Raw genomic sequence first — 24652 nt, forward strand, 5'->3', positions numbered from 1 at the left:
CTACAATCTAATTATTCAAAATAAATAACATTTCTTTTTAAGTAAAAAAACCTGATCAGTGCTTGCTGTCAACCTGGCAGGTTCGTTGGGGGGAGTTTTACCTTTTTTTTCGTAGTCATTAACCTCCTACAGCTATCTTTACCTTCAGGTTAAAGGCCCACCCACTACAGAGGTAAAAGCATCCCTGACAGGTTGATTAGAAATTATGTGGAATCATTAACTTTTGTGACAACCCCAAGAATAGCCAGCTTGACTTCCAGCACATTCAGTAGATCACATTCTTGATACACCTCACTGAGAATGGTGAAGCATCTTGAGGAGCCTACTCATACATGCAATTTGTACACATGTTTGTGCCTGCTTCTCCCTGGAACAATCTTCAAATCAAATTCTTTTTAAAATAGTTTTTCTTTAAACATCAAATCAGACACTGCTTCCTTTCTTATGCAGAAACCCAGTATATTATATATTCACTTCAATTTAGGCCAAGAGAGGTATTTAAGTTCATCTTCCCAATAACCAGAGAAATATTTTTCTAGCTCCGTATCCAAAGCTATGATTTGAAGTAGCAATATTTCATCAGCTATGACACCCAGTTCCCAGTCATAGCAACAGGACTGGAGGCTATCCAGAGCAGACAACTTGAACATCAGACAAGAGAAAAGAATTCAGGAATATTAAAAAAAATGTTATAAGTTTCAATTTATTAGCAGATGAATAAAAGAAACAATTTCTACACTGCAGCAGCTATCAATGGACATCTAACGGTTTGGAATCTGCACAGTCAAAGCAATACAATTTATTGAAATATACACAGCAACCCTCATCCACAGACTGGGTCATTAACCAAGCATGTATTTCACAGTGACACATACTCACAGGGGCTTCATGGTACCTTCCTTTTGATTCAAAAGAAAATATCCGTACCGGTTTAAACTCACCCCTTCATTTTGTTTCTCTTTTGTACATTAAAAGTAAAGCTGTAGTCTAGGAGAGGCTCATGTAGTTGAAATCAGAATCGTCATCATACCACTACAGTATACAGTTAAATAGAGGCATTTGTACAAATTTCATTTTAAAAAAACAGAATAGTTGGAAAGAGGAACCACAGGGAGAAATAAACTGGTCTGTAAGCTTACCAAACCAGGAATTATTCACAGTGTTTAAACTAGCTGCAATGAAATAAACTGAAAGGAACACTCAAAAAAACCAAAGTTTCGCAACATGTGCAAGTGCTGAATGACACTCAGCCATAAGAGCACGTTACTGAAGGATTTAGCTGTGGGTTGCACCTTTGAGATCTGACAGTAAGTTGGGGTGGGAAGGGGAAAAGAATGTAAAGGTGAAGAGGGAGGAGGAGTTAGTCAAAGATTATCCGTCAGCTGTGAATGAACTGAGGAACACAAAATTTCAAACAGAAAATAAGTGATAGATGGAAGAAACAAAAAGGGGTGTTTTCCATCAAGCAGTATGCACTTAAAAACTGGGATCCAAATTTGTGACATCAGTTTATTTTAATAAAGTCAGAATTATTTTAATCCTCATCTGAAAACGTTTCTGGAAAAAAAATTATATACGATCAAACCCAATATATTGGGGACTGACTAAACCCACTAAGAAAATCTTGTACTCTTTCGATCATGTGTCATGGAACTTCTGCAGGGTATTATATTCTAGGGTATTACAATCAGTGTTAAATGGATTAACTTTCCAATCTGCTAAAAAGACTTATCACATTCTCGTGAAATCCACCATAATAAACTAAGAACTGTAAGAACACCTTTAACTCTGTTGGATATTTATTAGAACAGGAATAAACAGGATGATTTGTATGTAAGCACCAAGTAGATCTCCTCCTCTGAAGAAAAGCGGCTCCAGTGTTTAAAATATTTAAGAAGTATTTTAAAAAGATATAAGAGCAACTTTTGCAACTCAAGTCATATTTACTTTGCATCACATCTTTTAATGGCTCATCAATAACGTGTAGTACAGTACCCTCTATTAGCTGCACATGCCTAAATATTGAGAGTTGAAATGAATGTTAAGACGACAGTCGAGATGTATGTGGGGAAAACAAAAAAAAATCCAGATCTTTCGATTCTGACAAGATGAGTCTCCTAGAGAAATAAAAAAATCTGAACTCTCACAAAGAGAATGACCAACTGTGCAAAATAATTGTGTTGACACATTGAAGAGAGATCTGCACAAATCTTATTTCCAAACATTTTCCAGAGATCCATTTCTGCTGTTCATACCATCCGATGTGATGGATTAACATCTTCTTGCACAAAAACATCAATTTAATTTTCCTCTGCCGATATTAAGATTTATCCAAGACATGTCCTTGTTTTGATTGTAAATGTTTGTTTCTGGGAGAATGTTTGTTTAGAATGATAATGCGCTGCTTGCAGTGATGAGATTAATGGTTACATGAACTTCCACAAATAGATCATGACCAGAAAATACAAAATTTCCAGTTTGTGCTGGGCTTTGGACAAAGTCAGTCTCAACTTTACTACGATTCTCCCTCCTTCCACAATCCACCATCATTTCAGACTCAGGAGAAATAAAAATGCAGTCCCAGAGATTTGGGAGCAAAGCTGAGAGTTACAGACAACATTTTGTCTTCTTAGAAGGGCTTTGCTATCAAGAACACAAGCACCAATCCTAAACAACTTGGCTGAAATACTTTTCTTTGCATGGAGCAACCTCTAGTTGCAAATCACCAGGAGCTAGACTAAGCTCTAAGCCTTTTCCCCAGGGATGCCTGCACATGACCTACAATTTCAGATAATGTTAGTTTTAAAAAAGAGAACATGACTTATTTCACAAGCCAACCAAATGTGATTACCACAGATTGCCAAACTGCAATTTACTGAACTTGAATTGTGCAATAATTTGCCTTGGTCCTTTAACAAAATCAATATAAAAGCTGAATCTAATTTTTAAAAAAAACAGAAAAGACATTTAACCAGCCCAGTGTTGTTAGTCCTTAATGATGTTTTGGAGACAGCTAGAGAATTCAGGCTGGTTACTCTGTATTAATACAAGTGTGGATGATTCTCTCTCAATTAGAGACTTATTCAAACATTCTGCACAGACAATGCCACAAAATTTAGATCAACATTAGCATTAATGATCAACCAGGTTGGTTTGCTTTTTTACTTTACTCCTGCAGCCTCTAAACTCAGACATGAATATTTACTTTGCATGCAGAACCACTAACTTCTGGACAAAACCAGGTGACAACAACCATATAACTTCATAGTGCCCTTATTTTCAATAACAATGACAATGATTCAATGGCTTCCTAGAAACTCGGAAATTTTGATTTATTTTGGGGGAGGAGCAAATGTAATGTATTTAATCTTATACACTATTTCTTAAGTAGTAATTTTTTCCATATTTCAACAAGGAAGCGCTCCTGTAGATGCCAGTCCAGGTATTGCCTTAAGGTTGAGTGGATCCAGTTAGAAATGGGAGCTTAAGGCTTCAATACAGCCACTCATGCAGAACTTCACTTTTCTTTGGAACTAAATGCAATCAGGCTTGGCCACGGCAAGATCTAGGAGCAATTCCAACCTTAAAAATTTGTAACATTGAAATTCTGCTCAGCTTTTGTTGACTAAACATTGACTAGCAGGATTTGTAGCAAAATCACTTCAAACAGGTTACTGGGTAAATCTGCACTAAGTTTTGTGAAATTACAATTCTCTTGTACTCAATTTTAGTAGTATATTCCACATTAAGCCATTTTGCCATCTGATACTCTCAACCCTCCATCAGGAATTCACCACACAAAGCTGAAGCAATATCCTTGTCTGAACAGGTTTGGATTTGAATTCTAAGCTATACCAGAGGGAAAGTTAATTTGTCACACTTTATCTTACTATTGTGAAAAGTTAAGATCAAAATACTCAATGTAAAAGTAAAGGGGTATTTGCCCCCTTTTAATAAAAAGAGGATCCTTAAACATTCTCTCGTTTGAAATGAGGGTGAATAGGTAACAAATTGTACAGTGCGGAAGGACATTAGTTGAAACTTACATATTTCAATAGGCCTAGCTTGTGACCTCAAGAAACTTGCTGATGAAAATTATGGAGGTGGAAAAGCAACAGTGATGCAGTGAGACCCACTGAGACAGTGCTTGCATGTACAAGAGAGGAGGAGGATAACGTAGCAGAAGGAAAATGAAAGATAAAGGCATCACGAGAAGGCAGAGGGAGGGAGAACACTAATAGATTAAGACTGTAGCACCCTCTCCAATCTAAGCCACTTTGGATGCAAGTGCACAATATGTTACTGTTGTCCGAGATTTCTGGTGCACCACACTTAGTAAGAAGTCAGGAACAAGACTACTCTCCCCAGAAAAGGATGTTCAGATTCAGTTAACCTTGACTGAGTAATCAATAGTGGCTCTCAATATAAAGGAAAAACATGGAGTCTTCTTTCTACTTCAGTGAAGGCAAACATGATAATTTAATTTAAGAGTGTTCAAATGGATTAACTAACCCAACAAACAAAAAACTGGGGCAGCACTGGCATGATGGATTAAGTGGCCTTGTTATGTTGTGTAAGGCTCTGATTGAGTTGAAGTTGCCTCATTTAACCTAAATTTTACTCCACTGCAACAAGAAATTTACTCCTTTTAAAAAAAAACTCCACACTTTTTGTTGCTAGTTTTTCCCTCAAACTCATGTTAAAAACTCACGTTTCATACAATATTTGGGAAAGTGTTCAAGAACTGTATTCTGCTTATTCAGAAATTTAAATATCTCCTAGGGGTATAGTGTTTTTGATACATCTGACCAACTATGTCAAACCCCTGTCCTGAGTTAGGTTTAAGAAAGGTTTTCCCTAACTCTAACTTGTCTGTGATCAGATGTAGGTGGTTAACTGGTTGTTTGGTTACACAACAATGCATGGTCCCTACATTGGTGGAAAGGGACATGTCAGGAGCAAATGGTGTCAATATTTTACTGATCTGAGCTAGACTGCAAAACATCATAATTCATTTCTCTGAACTTGAATTATTAATATACAAAGACAATATCCCACCCTGAAAGATTTATTCCTGTAAAATGAAAATAAAACAAGTCACGTGGAAGCCAGACACTGAAATTTGCCAGGTGAATATCTTCAGTTATTTAACTTAAAATTTAAAAAGAACTACATGGAAACCATGGATCACAAATATTAGTATACTGATAGAAATGCAAACTGAATTGAGAATACACATTCAGAAAACAGGAGTTTACCAAAAGCAGAAATGAACTGCCCAGGTTTGGGGAATGTAAGCAAGAGGGATAAATGAAAAAAAACATGAATGATGAAAACAAAGCAAAGAGAGGCTGAAAGAGAAGATGCCTCAGTGTCAATTCAAGGTACTTTTCCTGTTGCAGGTTCCTCAAAGCCTTAGTGTTGTCTGTGTCTCAATCTACATCCACCTGAGCAGAAAGTGAGCAACATATTAAGGTACTGAAGGAACAGTGCAAGAAAAAGCTACAGAGAAACAGAATCAAAAGGTCAGAGATATGGGATGGTGGGATGGGAAGGACTAGGAAGAGAAAAACTTCAATTTTTTTTTAAGAAAGACTAAAAGGACCTTGTGTTTAACTGACTCAAAAACAGCCACCAACACCAAGAGGCAGCTCCAAACTTTGGAACAATCAAGTCCCCACACTTGTGCTCAACGTGGAACAAATGTCATTCAGTCATTTTGCAGGTTGGCAGGGAAGTGTATATTTGGATGTATATGTGAATTTGCGTTGTGTGTGCTCGTTTGTGCACACCCATGTGTGCATTTGGGGTGAGGGGATAGATAGAAGATATCTTAGAAAGATTTAAAAACAAACACCCATCTTGCTTACTCTCTTCTAGCACACAGCCACTTTCAGTTCATGGCTGTGTCTGAACTACAGCCAAGGGACATGGGAGAAAGATGCAGATTCTGATCATTGTCCTTTTCATTAGCAGCCATCAGTCATGGTCCGTGATTCATAGCCTCTGCCATCGCCTCCTTGCTTCCAGCCTGGAGCATCGCAGTCTTTGTCCATCTCGCTTCAGAGAATCTGTGAGGACGTTCTTCCCCACGCTGGACAGACACAGAGAAAACACCTGGTATAAATCAGGATATTACTAGTACAGATTCTGTACTCCTTTTGTGTTATGTGCCCTCTTAGTGGATCGTCTGCATGCTCAGTTTGAACTGTTGTTATTAGATGATCCAGAGGTTGATGCAACCACACCTGGGCTGGTGCTAGATACCGATTTTCTAATATGAGGCATCAAGTATGGGTCACTGGCAAGTTGCTGAACATCTATCCGGTCCTCTTTACGATATGCCAGACAGCGACGAATAAAAGCCTGCAGCAGAATGAGAGAAAGAAAAATTCTCATTAAAGTGTAGAATTCCCAAAAGCTGACAAGCATCAGACTATCTTGGTATTGATAAGGAAGCAAATCAGAATAAATAAAGACATAAATATTTTATTCTGGAGTTAACTATTACAATCAAGAAGGGAACTGTAATGTAGGTTTTGCTTAATTCTCAAATGAGAAGATTAAATATTGCATGAATAGTCATGTGACATTTTCTTTGGAAAACCATTTGGAATTGTTCCAAGAGGAACGTGTGTCCAGGATGTCACAATGCAAAGAAAGACCATTCACTTTGAATTTTCTAATCATATCTGAAAAACTACACATTTAATAGTTCCTCTTTGCCCCCATTAACAGTCATAAAAAACTTTTATCAATTAAAACAGTGAATTTCAACATTTCTGCTCAGCATTTGCTGTCCTGACAATCCTCAGTCTCTAGTGACCACAGCCATCAATGAAAATCATTTTCCCCGATTTAATCGAAACCCCTAGCCATTTTGATCACTTTGACAAAATCCTTTCTTGTATCCCCTTTGTTGTGTTGAGCAAGCCAGCAATATATGACTGGTAACATTTATGCAGAAGACAGTTCCAGACATGCTAAATAGCAAATCTGCCCAACAATAGGGAAGAGATTTATGCAAATATCTTATCAGCTCATTCAGGATAGTTTTGGGGTGACTGAAGAGTTCAAAGGTTACAGGAATTCAGTGTGAATGTGACAGAGCACCAGAAGCAGATCACCAGTTGCAGGTCACTGTACTACCAAGAACATGTCTGAACTGCAAAGATTCTGAAAAGGGGACGCAGCTGACAAAGAAGGACCAGAAAAAACAGGCCAGTGAATAGTGCACCTGCTCAATTCAATAACTTGCTCTGCGGTAAATGTGGCAGATGCTGCCATGTTAGAGTGGGGTTCCTAAGCACATGGTGCTTAACATAGAGCTAATGACCATGCTCTTACTAAACTGAAGGCTGCCCATACGTACTCCATTAATATCTCTGAAAGCAAGTTACAGTTGATGAGGTGTCATTCAGTTTAGTTTCTTAGAATGCTTTATCCACAACAGGAAGAAAGGCAGACATTATCAAATGTGGCAAAATGGTACGAAGTGACTCAGTTTTCCAAGGCTAAAAAATGACCTCATGCTCCTCCAGCTTTTTTTTGCAGCAATTTATTTAACGCAGAATATCTTCTGGAAAATATAAATTATTTCTCTCTTTGTGGTTTTAACTTCCACATATACTTCTGGTATCTACAGATCTCTAAAAAGTCTTGCTTCTCATAAATTAAACAGAACAAGCTGCAGGTAACACCAGAAATTGATGGTAAATAAATCCATGTTGTGCAAAACAACTGACCATCTGTGACATATCTAAGTCATTTTTTAGCTGCTTATAAATGGCCAAACTGTCCAGAGAAACTGCTCCCTTCTGGAAAATTGTTCTCACACAAGTCACTTAAATGGCTATAGAATCCTAAACCATGACTTCTATAACTCACCTTGCTGCTACACCTGCCATGCCTGGTTATTTTTATTTGAATTAATCCTGGACTACCCTTGAAAATATTTATAAATCCACAGTCATGTCAGACCAGTACAAAATACATCTCTCTCAGGGTAGTAAAGACATTTAGAAGTCAACTGCCTGCCTAGCTGACAAGCAAAAACAAAAAGGCCTTAAATCTGGAGCCTGTGAGTTTGTCTATAAACCTGATCTTTCCCTGGTTAATCCCAACAAGCTAAAGAGTGCATTACATTAACTACATTTGGCTGTACATAATTTTGTAATGGGGTTATCAAACATTTCATTGTCAAGCAACTAACTGCCTAACTTGACTGATCTCCTTGGTTCCACTGACCCATAATACTGAGGTCACTAACACGTCAACAAAATCACACTTACAAACAAGTAAAAACAAGGGAAATGAATTACACTACTAAAATTGTGGTTTAAACTTTAAATGTGGCATTAGGATTGCTTGGTAAGAATGTTAAATTAAACAAGGTGAATTTATTTGTATTATACAAATCTCAGTAAGCATGTGGCAAAACAGAGCCAAGGTAACCATTGTGAAAGCAATCAAGAAACTGAGTTGAAGTGCCTATTTCTGAAGATTATTTAAATTTCCAGGAGGCACAAGAAACATACAAGCATGAATTTGAAGATAAATTTGCCAGTGTAAATACACTGCAGGTGTAAGCTGCAGTGAAGGGGTCTGTGGCGTGAGGTCTGGCTCTGAGGCTAAGAAGGGAAAGGGGGAGAGCAGGAGAGCGCTAGTTATAGGAGACTCTCTAGTTAGAGGGACGGACAGGCGGTTCCGTGGACATGGGCGAGACTCTCGGATGGTTTGTTGCCTCCCGGGTGCCAGGGTCCAAGACGTCTCGGACCGTGCCTTCAGAATCCTTAAGGGGGAGGGTGTGCAGCCAGAAGTCGTGGTACACATTGGCACCAACGACATAGGTAGGAAGAGGGGTGGGGAGGTCATTCAAGAGCTCAGGGAGTTAGGCTGGAAGCTAAAAGCTAGGACAGACAGAGTCATCATCTCTGGGTTGTTGCCGGTGCCACTTGACAGTGAGGCAAGGAATAGGGAGAGACTGCAGTTGAACACGTGGCTGCAAGGATGGTGTAGGAGGGAGGGCTTCAGGTATTTGGACAATTGGACTGCATTCTGGGGAAGGTGGGACCTGTACAAACAGGACGGGTTGCACCTGAACCAGAAGGGCACCAATATCCTGGGGGGTAGGTTTGCTAGCACTCTTCGGGGGGGTTTAAACTAATTTGGCAGGGGGATGGGATCTGGACTTGTAGTCCAGCAAGTAAGCTAGCTGTGTGTCAGGATGTCCAAGAATGTAGGGAGGCTGTGGAGAAGGTAGCACTGACAGGGAATACTTGCGGACACAGAGATGGGCTCAAGTGCATATACTTCAACGCAAGGAGTATCAGAAATAAGGTGGGTGAACTTAAGGCATGGATCGGTACCTGGGACTACGATGTTGTGGCCATCACGGAAACGTGGATAGATGAGGGACAGGAATGGTTGTTGGAGGTTCCTGGTTACAGATGTTTCAGTAAGATTAGGGAGGGTGGTAAAAAAAGAAGTGGGGTGGCATTGCTAATTAGAAATGGTATAACGGCTGCAGAAAGGAAGTTTGAGGGGGATCTGCCTTTGGAGGTAGTATGGGCTGAAGTCAGAAATAGGAAAGGTGCAGTCACCTTGTTGGGTGTTTACTATAGCAGCAGAGATGTGGAGAAACAGATTGGGAAACAGATTTTGGAAAGGTGCAGAAGCCACAGGGTCGTAGTCATGGGCGACTTCAACTTCCCAAATATTGATTGGAAGCTCTTTAGATCAAGTAGATTGGATGGGGCGGTGTTTGTGCAGTGTGTCCAGGAAGCTTTTCTAACTCAGTATGTAGATTGTCCAACCAAAGGGGAGGCCATATTGGATTTGGTACTCGGTAATGAACCAGGACAAGTGATGGGCTTGTTAGTGGGTGAACATTTTGGTGATGGTGACCACAATTCTGTGACTTTCACCTTGGTTATGGAGAGAGATAGGTGCGCACAACAGGGTAGATTTTACAATTGGGGGAAGGGAAATTATGATGCTGTAAGACAGGATTTGAGGAGCATAAGTTGGGAGCATAGGCTGTCAGGGAAGGATGTGGTGGAAATGTGGAACTTTTTCCAAGGAGCAGATACGACGTGTCCTTGATATGTATGTACCTATCAGGCAGGAAAGAAATGGTCGTGTGAGGGAGCCTTGGTTGACGAGGGAGGTTGAATGTCTAGTAAAGAGGAAAAAGGAGGCTTACATAAGGTTGAGGAAACAGGGTTCAGACAGAGCAGTGGAGGGATACAGGATAGCCAGAAGGGACCTGAAGAAAGGGATTAGGAGAGCTAAGAGAGGGCATGAAAAATCCTTGGCGGACAGGATCAAGGATAACCCCAAGGCATTTTATGCGTATGTGAGAAACATGAGAATGACGAGAACGAGGGTTGGTCCGATCAAGATCAGTAGTGGGAGATTGTGTATTGAGTCGGAAGAGATAGGAGAGGTCTTGAACAAGTACTTTTCTTCAGTATTTACGAATGAGAGGGACCGTATTGTTGAAGAGGAGAGTGTGAAACGGACTGGTAAGCTAGAAGAGATACTTGTTAGGAAGGAAGATGTGTTGGACATTTTGAACAACTTGAGGATAGACAAGTCCCCCGGGCCTGACGGGATATATCCTAGGATTATGTGGGAAGCAAGAGAGGAAATTGCAGTACCGTTGGCAATGATCTTTTCGTCTTCACTGTCAACGGGGGTGGTACCAGGGGACTGGAGAGTAGCGAATGTTGTGCCCTTGTTCAAAAAAGGGAATAGGGATAACCCCGGGGAATTACAGGCCAGTTAGTCTTACTTCTGTGGTAGGCAAAGTAATGGAAAGGGTACTGAGGGATAGGATTTATGAGTATCTGGAAAGACACTGCTTGATTAGGGACAGCCAGCACGGATTTGTGAAGGGTAGGTCTTGCCTTGCAAGTCTTATTGAATTCTTTGAGGAGGTGACCAAGCATGTGGATGAGGGTAGAGCAGTGGATGTAGTGTACATGGATTTTAGTAAGACATTTGATAAGGTTCCTCATGGTAGGCTTATGCGGAAAGTCAGGAGAAATGGGATAGAGGGAAACTTGGCCAATTGGATTGAAAACTGGCTAACCGGTCGAAGTCAGAGAGTGGTGGTAGATGGTAAATATTCAGCCTGGAGCCCAGTTACAAGTGGAGTTCCGCAGGGATCAGTTCTGGGTCCTCTGCGGTTTGTAATTTTTATTAATGACTTGGATGAGGGAGTCGAAGGGTGAGTCAGTAAATTTGCAGATGATACGAAGATTGGTGGAGTTGTGGACAGTGAGGAGGGCTGTTGTCGTTTGCAAAGGGACTTAGATATGATGCAGAGCTGGGCTGAGGAGTGGCAGATGGAGTTCAACCCTGCCAAGTGTGAGGTTGTCCATTTTGGAAGAACAAATAAGAATGCGGAATACAGGGTTAACGGTAGGGTTCTTAGTCAGGTGGAGGAACAGAGGGATCTTGGGGTCTATGTACATAGATCTTTGAAAGTTGCCACTCAGGTGGATAGAGCTTGTAAGAAGGCCTATGGTGTATTAGCGTTCATTAGCAGAGGGATTGAATTCAAGAGTCGTGAAGTGATGTTGCAGCTGTACAGGACTTTGGTTAGGCCACATTTGGAGTACTGTGTGCAGTTCTGGTCGCCTCACTTTAGGAAAGATGTGGAAGCTTTGGAGAGGGTGCAGAGAAGATTTACCAGGATGTTGCCTGGAATGGAGAATAGGTTGTACGAGGATAGATTGAGAGTTCTCGGCCTTTTCTCGTTGGAACGGCGAAGGATGAGGGGTGACTTTACAGAGGTTTATAAGATGATCAGAGGAATAGATAGAGTAGACAGTCAGAAACTTTTTCCCCGGGTACAACAGAGTATTACAAGGGACATAAATTTAAGGTGAAGGGTGGAAGGTATAGGGGAGATGTCAGGGGTGGGTTCTTTACCCAGAGAGTGGTTGGGGCATGGAATGCGCTGCCCGTGGGAGTGGTAGAGTCAGAATCATTGGCGACCTTTAAGCGGCAATTGGATAGGTACATGGATGGGAGCTTAATCTAGGATAGATGTTCGGCACAACATCGTGGGCCGAAGGGCCTGTTCTGTGCTGTATTGTTCTACGTTCTATGTTCTATGATTTTCTAATTTTTAAAAAAGCTTCTATGTTCTATGTACACTCAATGATAGGAAGCACAGCATGTCACTGAAGATACATTACATTACCCCTCTAATCATCACATTAGAGCAAGGATATGATTGCAGCCACTCTGACACAGAGATTTATCAGGATGCTGCTCAGGCTGGTGGGGTTTGAGCTATGAGAAACAATGGATAAATTAGGGTTGTCTTCCCTGCAGCAAAGGTTGAAAAGTTACCTGATACAGGTATACAAGATTAGGAGGGGTTCAGGCAGCTTAGATAGGAAGGCTATTTTTCCATTTTTTCCAACCAGGAACCATGGATTCAAGGAGAGAAGCAGGTGACTAAGGAGAAAATGGAGAATTCCTTCACCCAGAAGGTGGATAGAGTTTGGACCTCAGTGTCTGAAAGAATGGTTACATTAGAAACATGTAACATTTAAACAGCACTTGATTCACTTGTGTTTCTGTAGCTTCCAGGCTTATGAGCCAAGAGACAAAAAAATGGAATTAGTCAAGTGGCATTTGGGGCTACCATCTTGTGGCCATATTGGAGACGTGAGTTTCACAGGGTCAGGGATGGTTGTTTGATGTTCCAGGGTTTAGAACGTTTAAAAAGAACAGGGAGGGCGGAAAAAGAGGAGGGGGTGTAGCATTGTGAATCAGAGTGTATCACAGCTACAGAAACAAAGGTTGTTGAGGAAGGTTTGTCTACTGAGTCAGTATGGGTGGAAGTTAGGAACAGCAAAGGAATAGCCACCGCATTGGGGGTTTTCTACAGACCACCTAATAGCAGTAGAGAGATTGAAGATTTCATAGGCAGGCAGATTCTGGAAAAATGCAGAAGTAGCAGGGTTGTTGTTATGGGTGATTTCAACTTTCGCAATATCGATAGGAGCCGTTTTTGTCAGGTGTGTTCAGGAGGGTTTCCTTACTCAGTATGTAGACAGACCGACGAGGGGGGAGGCTATTTTGGATTTGGTGCTCGGCAACAAGCCGAGACAGGTGTCAGATCTCGTGGCGGGAGAGCACTTTGGTGAAAGTAATCACAACTGCCTCACATTTAGCATAGCTTTGGAGAGTGAAAGGTGCAGTTACCGAAGGAAGACATTTAATTGGGGAAAAGGAAATTATGACGCTATCAGACAGGAGTTGGGAAGTACAGACTGGGAGCAATTGTTCCACAGAGAGGGCACAGCAGACATGTGGAGACTATTTAAGGAGCAGTTGTTGTGAGTGATGCACAAATTTGTTCCTCTGAGACAGGTAAGAAGGGGTAAGATTAAAGAACCTTGGATGATGAGAACAGAGGAGTTTCTCGTCAAAAGGAAGAAGGCAGCTTACGCAAGGTGGAGGAAGCAAGGATCTAGCACAGCTTTAGAAGATTACTACAAAGGAGCTCAGAAGCTCCTCCAAGACTGTGTTAGGGAACTGGAGCTGGAGTTGGATGAACTTCGGATCATTCGGGAGGCAGAGGGGGTCATAGATCAGAGCTTTAGGGAAGTAGTAACTGCAAAGATTGCAGACAGATGGGTGACAGTGACGGGGACTGGGAGGAAGCAGCCAGTGTAGGGACCCCCTGCGGCCGTTCCCCTCAAGAACAAGTATACCATTTTAGATACTTGTGGGGGGGACGACTTACCAGGGGTAAGCAATGGGATTCAGACCTCTGGCACGAAGCCTATCCCCGTTGCTCAGAAGGGAAGGGTGGAGAAGAGCAGAGCAATAGTTATTGGGGACTTGATCGTTCGGGGCATAGATAGGCGGTTTTGTGGAGCGAGAGAGACTCATGTTTGGTATGTTGCCTCCCAGGTGCAAGGGTACGTGATGTCTTTGATCGTGTTTTCTGGGTCCTTAAGGGGGAGGGGAAGCAGCCCGAAGTCGTGGTCCACATTGGCACCAACAACATAGGTAGGAAGAGGGATGAGGATGTTAGGCAGGCTTTCAGGGGGCTAGGTTGGAAGCTCAGAGCTAGAACAAACAGAGTTGTTGTCTCTGGTTTGTTACCCGTGTCACGTGATAGAGAGTTGAGGAATAGGGAGAGAGAGAGCGGTCAATTGCGTGGCTACAGGGATGGTGCAGGAGGGAGGGATTCCGGTTTCTGGATAACTGGGATTCTTTCTAGGGAAGGTGGGACCTCTATAAACAGGATGGTCTACACCAGAACCTGAGGGGCACCAGTATCCTTGGGGGAAGGTTTGCTAGTGCTCTTTGGGGGGGTTTAAACTAACTCTGCAGGGGCATGGGAACCTAGACTGTAGATTTAGGGTGCTGGACCTGGAGTTTAGGGAAGTTAGGAACATGGCATCAATCTCGAAGGAGGGTGCCTGGAAACAGGAAGGTGGCTTGAAGTGTGTATACTTCAATGCGAGAAGAATATGAAATAAGGTAGGTGAACTTACAGCATGGGTTGGTACCTGGGATTTTGATGTTGTGGCTATTACGGAGAAATGGGTAGAACAGGGACAAGATTGGCTGTTGCAGGTTCCAGGGTTTAAATGTTTTAGTAGGGTCAGAGGTGGGGGTAAAAGAGGGGGAGGTGTGGCATTGCTTGTCAAAGATAGTAATACAGCGGTGGAAAGGGCGATGGATGAAGACTCGCCATCTGAGGTAGTTTGGGCTGAGGTTAGGAATAGAAAAGATGAGGTCACCCTGTTAGGAGTTTTCTACAGGCCTCCTAATAGTCCTAGAGACGTAGAAGAAAGGATTGAGAGGATGATTCAGGAGAACAGTGAAAGTAATAGGGTGGTTGTTATGGGGGACTTTAACTTTCCAGATATTGACTGGGAAAGCTATAGCTCGAGTACGTTAGATGGGTTGGTGTTTGTCCAATGTGTGCAGGAGGGTTTCCTGACACAATATGTAGACAGGCCAACAAGAGGTGAGGCTATACTGGATTTGGTTCTGGGTAACGAACCAGGCCAGGTGTTAGAATTGGAGGTAGATGAGCACTTTGGGGACAGTGACCACAATTTGGTGATGTTTACTCTAGTGATGGAGAGGGATAAGTGTGCACTGCAGGGCAAGAGTTATAGCTGGGGGCAGGGAAATTATGATGCGGTGAGGCATGACTTAGGATGCGTGGATTGGAAAAGTAGGCTTCAAGGGAAGGACACAAATGATATGTGGAGCTTGTTCAAGGAGTAACTATCAAGTGTCCTTGATAAGTATGTACCTGTCAGGCATGGAGGAAAGGGTCGTGTGAGGGAGCCGTGGTTTAATAAGGAATTGGAATCCCTTGTTAAAGGGAAGAGGGTGGCCTATGTAAAGATGAGGCGTGAAGGTTCAATTGGGGCGATTGAGAGTTATAAGGTAGCCAGGAAGGATCTAAAGATAGAGCTAAGAGCAGCAAGGAGGGTACGTGAAAAGTCCTTGGTTGGTAGGATTAGGGAAAACCCAAAGGCTTTCTATAGGTATGTCAGGAATAAAAGAATGACTAGGGTAGGAATAGGTCCAGTCAAGGATAGTAGTTGGAAGTTGCGCATGGAGGCTGAAGAAATTGGGGAGACACTGAATGAATACTTTTCGTCAGTATTCACTCAGGAACAGGACATTGTTGCCGATGTGAATATTGCGTCACAATTAATTAGAATGGATGGCTTTGAGGTATGTAGGGAAGAGGTGTTGGAAATTCTGGAAAGGGTGAAAATAGATAAGTCCCCTGGGCCTGATGGCATTTATCCTAGGATTCTCTGGGAAGCAAAGGAGGAGATTGCAGAGCCATTGGCCTTGATTTTTATGTCCTCGTTATCTACAGGAATAGTGCCAGAAGACTGGAGGATAGCAAATGTGGTTCCCTTGTTCAAGAAAGGGAGTAGGAATAACCCTAGTAACTATAGGCCGGTGAGTCTCACTTCTGTTGTGGGCAAAGTCTTAGAGAGAATTGTAAGGGATAGGATTTATGAACATCTGGATAGGAATAATGTGATCAAGGATAGTCAGCATGGTTTTGTGAAGGGCAGGTCGTGCCTCACAAACCTTATTGAATTCTTTGAGAAGGTGACTCAGGAGGTGGGGTAAGGCGGTAGATGTGCTGTATATGGATTTTAGTAAGGCATTTGATAAGGTTCCCCATGGTAGGCTGCTGCAAAAAATACGAAGGTATGGCATTGAGGGTGCGTTGAAGGTTTGGATTAGGAATGGGTTGGCTAGAAGAAGACAGAGGGTAGTAGTTGATGGCACCTGGAGTGCAGTTATCAGCGGTGTTCCACAAGGATCTGTTTTGGGACCATTGCTGTTTGTCATTTTTATAAATGACCTGGAGGAGGGGCTAGAAGGTTGGGTGAGCAAGTTTGCGGATGATACAAAAGTCGGTGGAGTTGTTGACAGTGAGGAAGGATGTGGCAGGTTACAGCGGGATATAGATAAGCTGCAGAGCTGGGCAGAAAGGTGGTAAATGGAGTTCAATGTAGCTAAGTGTGAAGTGATTCACTTTGATAAGAGTAACAAGAAGATGGGGTGCTGAGCTAATGGTCGGATATTTGGTAGTGTGGATGAGCAGAGGGATCTTGGTGTCCATGTACACAGATCTCTGAAAGTTGCCACCCAGATAAATGGTGCTGTGAAGAAGGCATATGCCGTACTGGCTTTTATTGGTAGAGGAATCGAGTTCCGGAGTCATGTTGCAGTTGTATAAGACTCTGGTGCGGCCGCATCTGGAGTATTGTGTGCAGTTTTCGTCGCCATACTATAGGAAGGATGTGGAGGCACTGGAACGGGTGCAGAGGAGGTTTACCAGGATGTTGCCTGGTATGGTAGGAAGATGGTATGAGGAAAGGCTGAGGCACTTGGGGCTCTTTTCATTGGAGAAAAGGAGGTTTAGGGGTGACTTGATAGGTGGTGTACAAGATGATTAGGGGTTTAGATAGGGTTGACAATGAGAACCTTTTTCCACATATGGAGTCAGCTATTATGAGGGGGGCATAGCTTTAAATTAAGGGGTGGTAAGTATAGGACAGATGTTAGGGGTAGATTCTTTACTCAGCAAGTCGTGAGTTCATGGAATGCCCTGCCAGTAGCAGTGGTGGACTCTCCTTCTTTATGGGCATTTAAACGGGCATTGGATAGGCATATGGAGGATAGTGGGCTAGTGTAGGTTAGGTGGGCTTGGATCGGCGCAACATCGAGGGCCAAAGGGCCTGTACTGCGCTGTATTTTTCTATGTTCTATGTTCTAAATGGGCTGAGGAGAGCCAGGAGGGGGCACGAAAAAGGCTTGGCAAGAAGGATTAGGGAGAACCCAAAGGCATTTTACTCATACATGAGGAATAAGAGAATGATCAGGGAGAAGGTAGGGCCGATGAGGAAGAGCGGAGGGAACTTGTGCGTGGAGTCTGAGCAGATAGCAAAAAACCCATTTAGGGCTTTCCCTTCGGTTTTCACCAAGGAAAGGGAACGTGTTGTAAGTGAAAACTTTGAGGAGCTGGGAAACAGTCTTGACCAGATCAAGATTGATGGAAGTTGATGTGCTGGAAATGTTGGAAAACATTAAGATTTATAAGTCCCCAGGCCCAGACCAGATTTATCCTAGGCTGCTCCGGGAAGCGAGAAAGGAGGTTGCTAAGCCACTGGCAAGAATATTTGCCTCCTCACTCTCCATGGGAGTCGTATCGGAGGATTGGAAGGAGACGAATGTTGTTCCACTTTTCAAGAAGGGTAATAGGGAAATCCCTGGCAATTACAGACCAGTCAGTCTCATGTCTGTAGTCAGCAAAGTTTAGATTAGATTAGATTCCCTGCAGTGTGGAAACAGGCCCTTTGGCCCAACCAGTTCACACAGACCCTCTGAAGAGTAACCCACCCAGACCCATTTCCCTCTGACTAATGCACCCAGCACTATGGGCAATTTAGCACGGCCACTTCACCTGACCTGCACATCTTTGGACTGTGGGAGGAAACCGGAGCACCTGGAGGAAACCCACACAAACACCACACAGTTGCCAGAGGCTGGAACCAAACCTGGGACCCTGGTGCTGTGAGGCATCAGTGCTAACCACTGAGCCACTGTGCCACACTGTGGAAAGAATTCTGAGGGATAGGATTTCTGACTGTTTGGCAAAGCATAGTGTGATTAAAGGCAGTCAGCATGGCTTTGTGAGGGACAGGTCATGCCTCACAAATCTTATTGAGTTCTTTGAGGAGGCGTCCAGACAGGTCGACAATGGGCGAGCTGTGAATGTGGTTTATATGGATTTCAGCAAGGCATTTGATAGGGTTCCTCATGGTAGGCTCATCCAGGGAGGTTTGGCTATCTTGCAACATATATGAGGTGAGGGAAGCCATTAGCGTCCCTGCTGATTACACTTGCAAGAAGTCCACCCATCTCCAGCTCCTCCAAGGCCGTGTTAGGGAACTGGAGTTGGAGCTGGATGAACTGCGGACCATTCAGGAGGCAGAGGTGGTCATAGGGAAGTAGTTACTCTGAAAGTTATAGAGAGATGGGTGACAGTGAGGGGAAGTGGGAGGAAGCAGCCAGTGCAGGGACCCCCTCTGGTCATTCCCCTCAAGAACAAGTATACCGTTTTGGATACTTGTTGGGGGGTGGGGGGGTGGGGGGGATGACTTACGAGGGGTAAGCAACGAGGTTCAGGCCTCTGGCACGGAGCCTGTCCCCGTTGCTCAGAAGGGAAGGGTGGAGAAAGGTAGAGCGATTGTTATTGGGGACTCACCCCCGGTTTTGCGGGGGCGACAGAGACTCACAATTGGTATGTTGCCTCCCAGGTGCAAGGGTACGTGATGTCTCTGATCGTGTTTTCCGGGTCCTTAAGGGGGAGGGGGAGCAGCCCCAGGTCGTGGTCCACGTTGGCATCAACGACATAGGTAGGAAGAGGGGTGAGGATGTTAGGCAGGCTTTCAGGGAGCTAGGTTGGAAGCTCAGAACTAGAACGAACAGAGTTGTTGTCTCTGGTTTGTTACCCGTGTCACGTGATAGAGAATCGAGGAATAGGGAGAGAGAACGGTTAAATGCATGGCTACAGGGATGGTGCAGGAGGGAGGGATTCCGGTTTCTGGACAACTGGGGTTCTTTCTGGGGAAGGTGGGACCACTATAAACAGGATGGTCTACACCTGAACCTGAGGGGCACCAGTATCCTTGGGGGGAGGTTTGCTAGTGCTCTTTGGGAGGGTTTAAACTAACTCTGCAGGGGCATGGGAACCTGGACTGTAGCTTTATGGTACAGGACCTTGAGTGTAGGGAGGTTAGGAACATGGCATCCATCTCGAAGGAGGGTGCCTGTAAACAGGAAAGTGGCTTGAAGTGTGTATACTTCAATGCCAGAAGTATAAGAAATAAGGTAGGTGAGCTTGCAGCATGGGTTCGTACCTGGGACTTCGATGTTGTGGCCATTACAGAGATGTGGGTAGAGCAGGGACAGGAATGGCTGTTGCAGGTTCCAGGGTTTAAATGTTTTAGTAGGGTCAGAGATGGGGGTAAAAGAGGGGGAGGTGTGGCATTGATTGTCAAGGATAGTATTACAGCGGTGGAAAGGGTGATGGAGGAAGACTTGCCATCTGAGGTAGTTTGGGCGGAGGTTAGAAATAGGAAAGGTGAGGTCACCCTGTTAGGAGTTTTCTACAAGCCTCCTAATACTCCGAGAGAAGTAGAGGAAAGTATTGCGAGGATGATTCAGGAGAAGAGTGAAAGTAGCAGGGTGGTTGTTATGGGGGACTTTAACTTCCCAGATATTGACTGGGAAAGCTATAGCTCGAGTTCGTTAGATGGGTCGGTGTTTGTCCAATGTGTGCAGGAGGGTTTCCTGACACAATATGTAGACAGGCCAACAAGAGGTGAGGCTATACTGGATTTGGTTCTAGGCAATGAACCAGGCCAGGTGTTAGACTTGGAGGTAGGTGAGCACTTCGGGGACAGTGACCACAACTCGGTGACTTTTACTCTAGTGATGGAGAGGGATAAATGTGCACTGCAGGGCAACAGTTATAGCTGGGGGCAGGGAAATTATGATGCGGTGAGGCATGACTTAGGATGCGTGGATTGGAAAAATAGGCTTCAAGGGAAGAACACAAATGATATGTGGAGATTGTTCAAGGAGCAACTATTGGGTGTCCTTGATAAGTATGTACCAGTCAGGGCAGGGAGTAAAGGGTCTTGTGAGGGAGCCATGGTTTAATAAGGAATTGGAATCCCTTGTGAAAGGGAAGAGGGCGGCCTATGTAAAGATGAGGTGTGAAGGTTCAGTTGTGGCGATTGAGAGTTATAAGGTAGCCAGGAAGGATCTAAAGAGAGAGCTAAGAGCAGCGAGAAGGGAGAAAAGTCCTTAGTTGGTAGGATTAGGGAAAACCCAAAGGCTTTCTATAGGTATGTCAGGAATAAAAGGATGACTAGGGTAGGTATCGGTCCAGTCAAGGATAGTGGTGGGAAGTTGTGCGTGGAGGCGGAGGAGATTGGAGAGACAATAAATCAATACTTTTCGTCAGTATTCACTCAGGAACAGGACACTGTTGCTGATTTGAATATTGAGTCACAAGTGATTAGAATGGATGTCTTTGAGGTATGTAGGGAAGAGGTCTGGGGAATACTGGAAAGGATGAAAATAGATAAGTCCCCTGGGCCTGATGGCATTTATCCTAGGATCCTCTGGGAAGCTAGGGAGGAGATAACGGAGCCATTGGCCTTGATTTTTATGTCGTCGTTGTCTACGGGAATAGTGCCAGAAGACTGGAGGATAGCGAATGTGGTCCCCTTGTTCAAGAAGGGGAGTAGGGATAGCCCTAGTAACTATAGGCCAGTGAGTCTCACTTCTGTTGTGGGCAAAGTCTTAGAGAGAATTGTAATTTATGAACATCTGGATAGGAATAATGTGATCAAGGATAGTCAGCATGGTTTTGTGAAGGGCAGGTCGTGCCTCACAAACCTTATTGAGTTCTTTGAGAAGGTGACCAAGGAAGTGGACGAGGGTAAAGCAGTAGATGTGGTGTATATGGATTTTAGCAAGGCGTTCGATAAGGTACCCCATGGCAGGCTAATGCAAAAACTACGGAGGAATGGCATTGAGGGTGCATTAGAGGTTTGGATTAGGAATTGGCTGGCTGGAAGGAGACAGAGGGTAGTAGTTGATGTTATAGGTTCATCTTGGAGTGCAGTTACTAGCGGTGTTCCACAAGGATCTGTTTTGGGACCATTGCTGTTTGTCATTTTTATAAATGACCTGGAAGAGGGGCTTGAAGGCTGGGTGAGCAAGTTTGCGAATGATACTAAAGTCGGTGGAGTTGTGGACAGCGAAGAAGGATGTGGCAGGTTACAGCAGGATATAGATAAGTTGCAGAGCTGGGCAGAAAGGTGGCAAATGGAGTTCAATGTAGCTAAGTGTGAAGTCAATCACTTTGGTAGGAGTAACAAGAAGATGGATTACTGGGCTAATGGTAGACTACGTGGTAGTGTGGATGAGCAGAGGGATCTTGGTGTCCATGTACACAGATCTCTGAAAGCTGCCACCCAGGTAAATAGTGCTGTGAAGAAGGCATATGGTGTACTGGGCTTTATTGGGTAGAGGAATTGAGTTCCGGAGTCCTGAGGTCATGTTGCAGTTGTATAAGACTTTGGTGCGGCCTCATCTGGAGTATTGTGTGCAGTTTTGGTCGCCATACTATAGGAAGGATGTGGAGGCATTGGAACGAGTGCAGAGGAGGTTTACCAGGATGTTGCCTGGCATGGTAGGAAGATCGTATGAGGAAAGGCTGAGGCACTTGGGGCTTTTCTTATTGGAGAAAAGAAGGTTTAGGGGAGATTTGATAGAGGTGTACAAGATGATTAGGGGTTTAGATAGGGTTGACAGTGAGAACCTTTTTCCGCTAATGGAGTCAGCTGTTACTAGGGGACACAGCTTTAAATTAAGGGGTGATAGGTATAGGACAGATGTTAGGGGTAGATTTTTTACTCAGCGGGTTGAGAGTTCATGGAATGCCCTGCCAGTAGCAGTGGTGGACTCTCCCTCTTTATGGTCATTTAAGCGGGCATTGGACAAGCATATTGAGGTTATTGGGCTAGTGTAGGTTAGGTAGCTTCGGTCGGCGCAACATCGAGGGCCGAAGGGCCTGTACTGCGCTGTATTTTTCTATGTTCTATGGATTCAGAATTGGCTGGTTGACAGAAGGCAGAGAGTGGTTGTGGATGGAAAGTATTCTGCCTGGAGGTCAATGTTGAGTGGGGTCCCACAGGGCTCTTTTCTTGGGCCTCTGCTCTTTGTAGTTTTTATAAATGACTTAGATGAGGAGGTTGAGGGGTGGGTTAGTAAATTTGCAGATGACACAAAGGTTGGAGGTGTCGTCGATAGTATAGAGAGCTACAGCAGGCTGCAGCGTGACATAGACAGGATGCAGAGCTGGGCTGAGAAATGGCAGATGGAGTTCAACCTGGATAAATGCGAAGTGATGCATTTTGGAAATACATATATCCCTCAAAGTTGCCACCCAAGTGGATAAGGTTGTTAAGAAAGCATTTGGTATTTTGGCTTTCATTAACAGGGTGATCGAGTTTAAGGGCCGTGAAGTTTTGCTGCAGCTCTACGAGTTCCTGATGAGACCACACTTGGAATATTGTGTCCAGTTCTGGTCGCCCTACTATAGGAAAGATACAGAGGCTTTGGCTAGGGTGCAAAGAAGGTTTACCAGGGTACTGGAGAGAAGGAGGAAGAGAAGAGACACGATCGAGGTGTACAAAATAATAAGAGGAATAGATAGAGTCAATAGCCAGAGACATTTCCTCAGGGCAGGACTGACTGGTACGAGAAGTCATAGTTTGAAGATATTAGGAGGAAGGTATAAAGGAGACATCAGAGGTAGGTTCTTTATGCTGAGAGTTGTGAATGCATGGAATGCTTTGCCAGCTGTGGTGGTGGAAGCGAAGTCATTGGGGACATTTAAGCGACTGCTGGACGTGCACATGGATAGCAGTGAGTTGAGGGATATGTAGATTAAGTTACTATATTTTACATTAGGTTAAGTCTTGACGCAACATCGTGGGTCTTAGGGCCTGTTTTGTGCTGTACTTTTTTATGTTCTATGTTCTAAGTCAGAACTTTGCCGACTGGCATGAATACAGTGGGCTGAATAGCCTCTTTCTGTTATATATACACAAGTTAATGAGGCAAGGCTGGCATTTGCACCACTGATGGAGGTGCTGAGTGGATGAACCACCTTAGTCTTCTTGTGAAGATTATAATATCACAGATGTCAATCTTTAAATAATTTGATTCAATCCACGTTGTGTCAAGAAAAGGTTGAGGCAGTGGATATTCTAAAGACTCTGGGCCCTGACTATGGTGAAGAAGACAAAGAAGAGGACAAACCCAATCCATCCAATTATCACTCCAGCAGACTACTCTTAATCAGCAAGAAAGTGATGAAGGTGTTGACTACTATTGAGCAGCAGTCACTCAGCAGCAACCTGTTCACGTTTCACAGTTTAGGTTTGCAAAAGCCACTTAGCTAATTTAGGACTTGTTACAGACTATACTCCAGACTTGGATAAGAGTTGAATTTAACAAGCAGGGCAAGACTGAAGGCAGCATTTGACAAAGAAACTGGTGGGAAAATTCGCTACTGTTTGGAGTCATACAAAAGGAATTTGGTAGTACAATACTTGTTGGAGTTCAATCATCCCAGCCCCGTGACATAGTATTGGAATTTCTCAAGGTAGTGTCTGCAGTCTCCAGCTGCTTCATCAATGAATTTCCCTCCCACATAAAATCAGAGTCAAAATGCTTGCTAACGACTGCACAACAATCCAGTATCATTCACAAATCTTTCGTTACTGATGTAGTTTATGGCGACATCTAACAAAACTTGACCAACATTCAGGTTCATACTGAATGAGGAAAGCAAAGAAAAATACTCCCCAAAATATTAGGGCATTTAAAGACTAGTACAGATAAAGAACTGTAAGATTTGAATATCAGTTCAAAAATTAATTTAAATTACCAGAGAAAGTAATGGGATTTAAAAGGGATAAATCTGGTCTAAACTCTCAGTGTTGAAAGAACTAACAAGTAGGTTAGACCAGTGAAACCCAGTGGATGTTACTTACCTAGATTTCCAAAAGACCTTTGATAAGGCTGCTGAGTAAGGTGAGGGCCCATGGTGTTCGAGGTGAGCTACTGGCATGAATTGAGGATTGGCTGAGAGTTGAGATAAAAGGTTATTTTTCGGAACCTTTTCCTGCATCCGAGGTGCAGGAAAATCGACATTTTGGGCAAAAGCCCTTCATCAGGAATCTGATCAAAATTTTCTAAAGGTTTACTTGCAGGTTGAGTCCGTGGTTAAGAAAGGAAATGTAATGTTGTCATTTATCTCAAGAGCTTTGAAATATAAAAGCTGAGATATGCTACTAAGACTTTATAAGGCTCTAGTTAGGCCCCATTTAGAATACTACATCCAATTCTGGGCCCCACACCTCAGGAAGGACATACTAGCACTGAAGCGTGTCCAGCGGAGATTCACACTGATCTCTGGAATGGCAGGGCTAACATACGATGAATGGCTGAGCATCCTGGGATTGTATTCATTAGA

General features: G+C 43.5%; 1 protein-coding gene across 1 annotated transcript in view; it reads right to left on the reverse strand.

The window, feature by feature from the left end:
• Positions 1-738: 738 nt before the first annotated feature.
• The window catches only part of tlk2 (tousled-like kinase 2), a 218499-nt gene continuing 194585 nt past the window's right edge, over positions 739-24652 (reverse strand). Inside the window, exon 21 of the mRNA XM_060849077.1 lies at positions 739-6366. Within this exon, the coding sequence (XP_060705060.1) occupies positions 6199-6366 (168 nt within the window). The 3' untranslated portion in view covers positions 739-6198. The remainder of the gene's footprint in view (positions 6367-24652) is intronic.

This window comes from Hemiscyllium ocellatum, chromosome 32 (genome assembly GCF_020745735.1).
Source record: "Hemiscyllium ocellatum isolate sHemOce1 chromosome 32, sHemOce1.pat.X.cur, whole genome shotgun sequence".
In the NCBI taxonomy this organism is placed as follows: Eukaryota; Metazoa; Chordata; class Chondrichthyes; order Orectolobiformes; family Hemiscylliidae; genus Hemiscyllium; species Hemiscyllium ocellatum.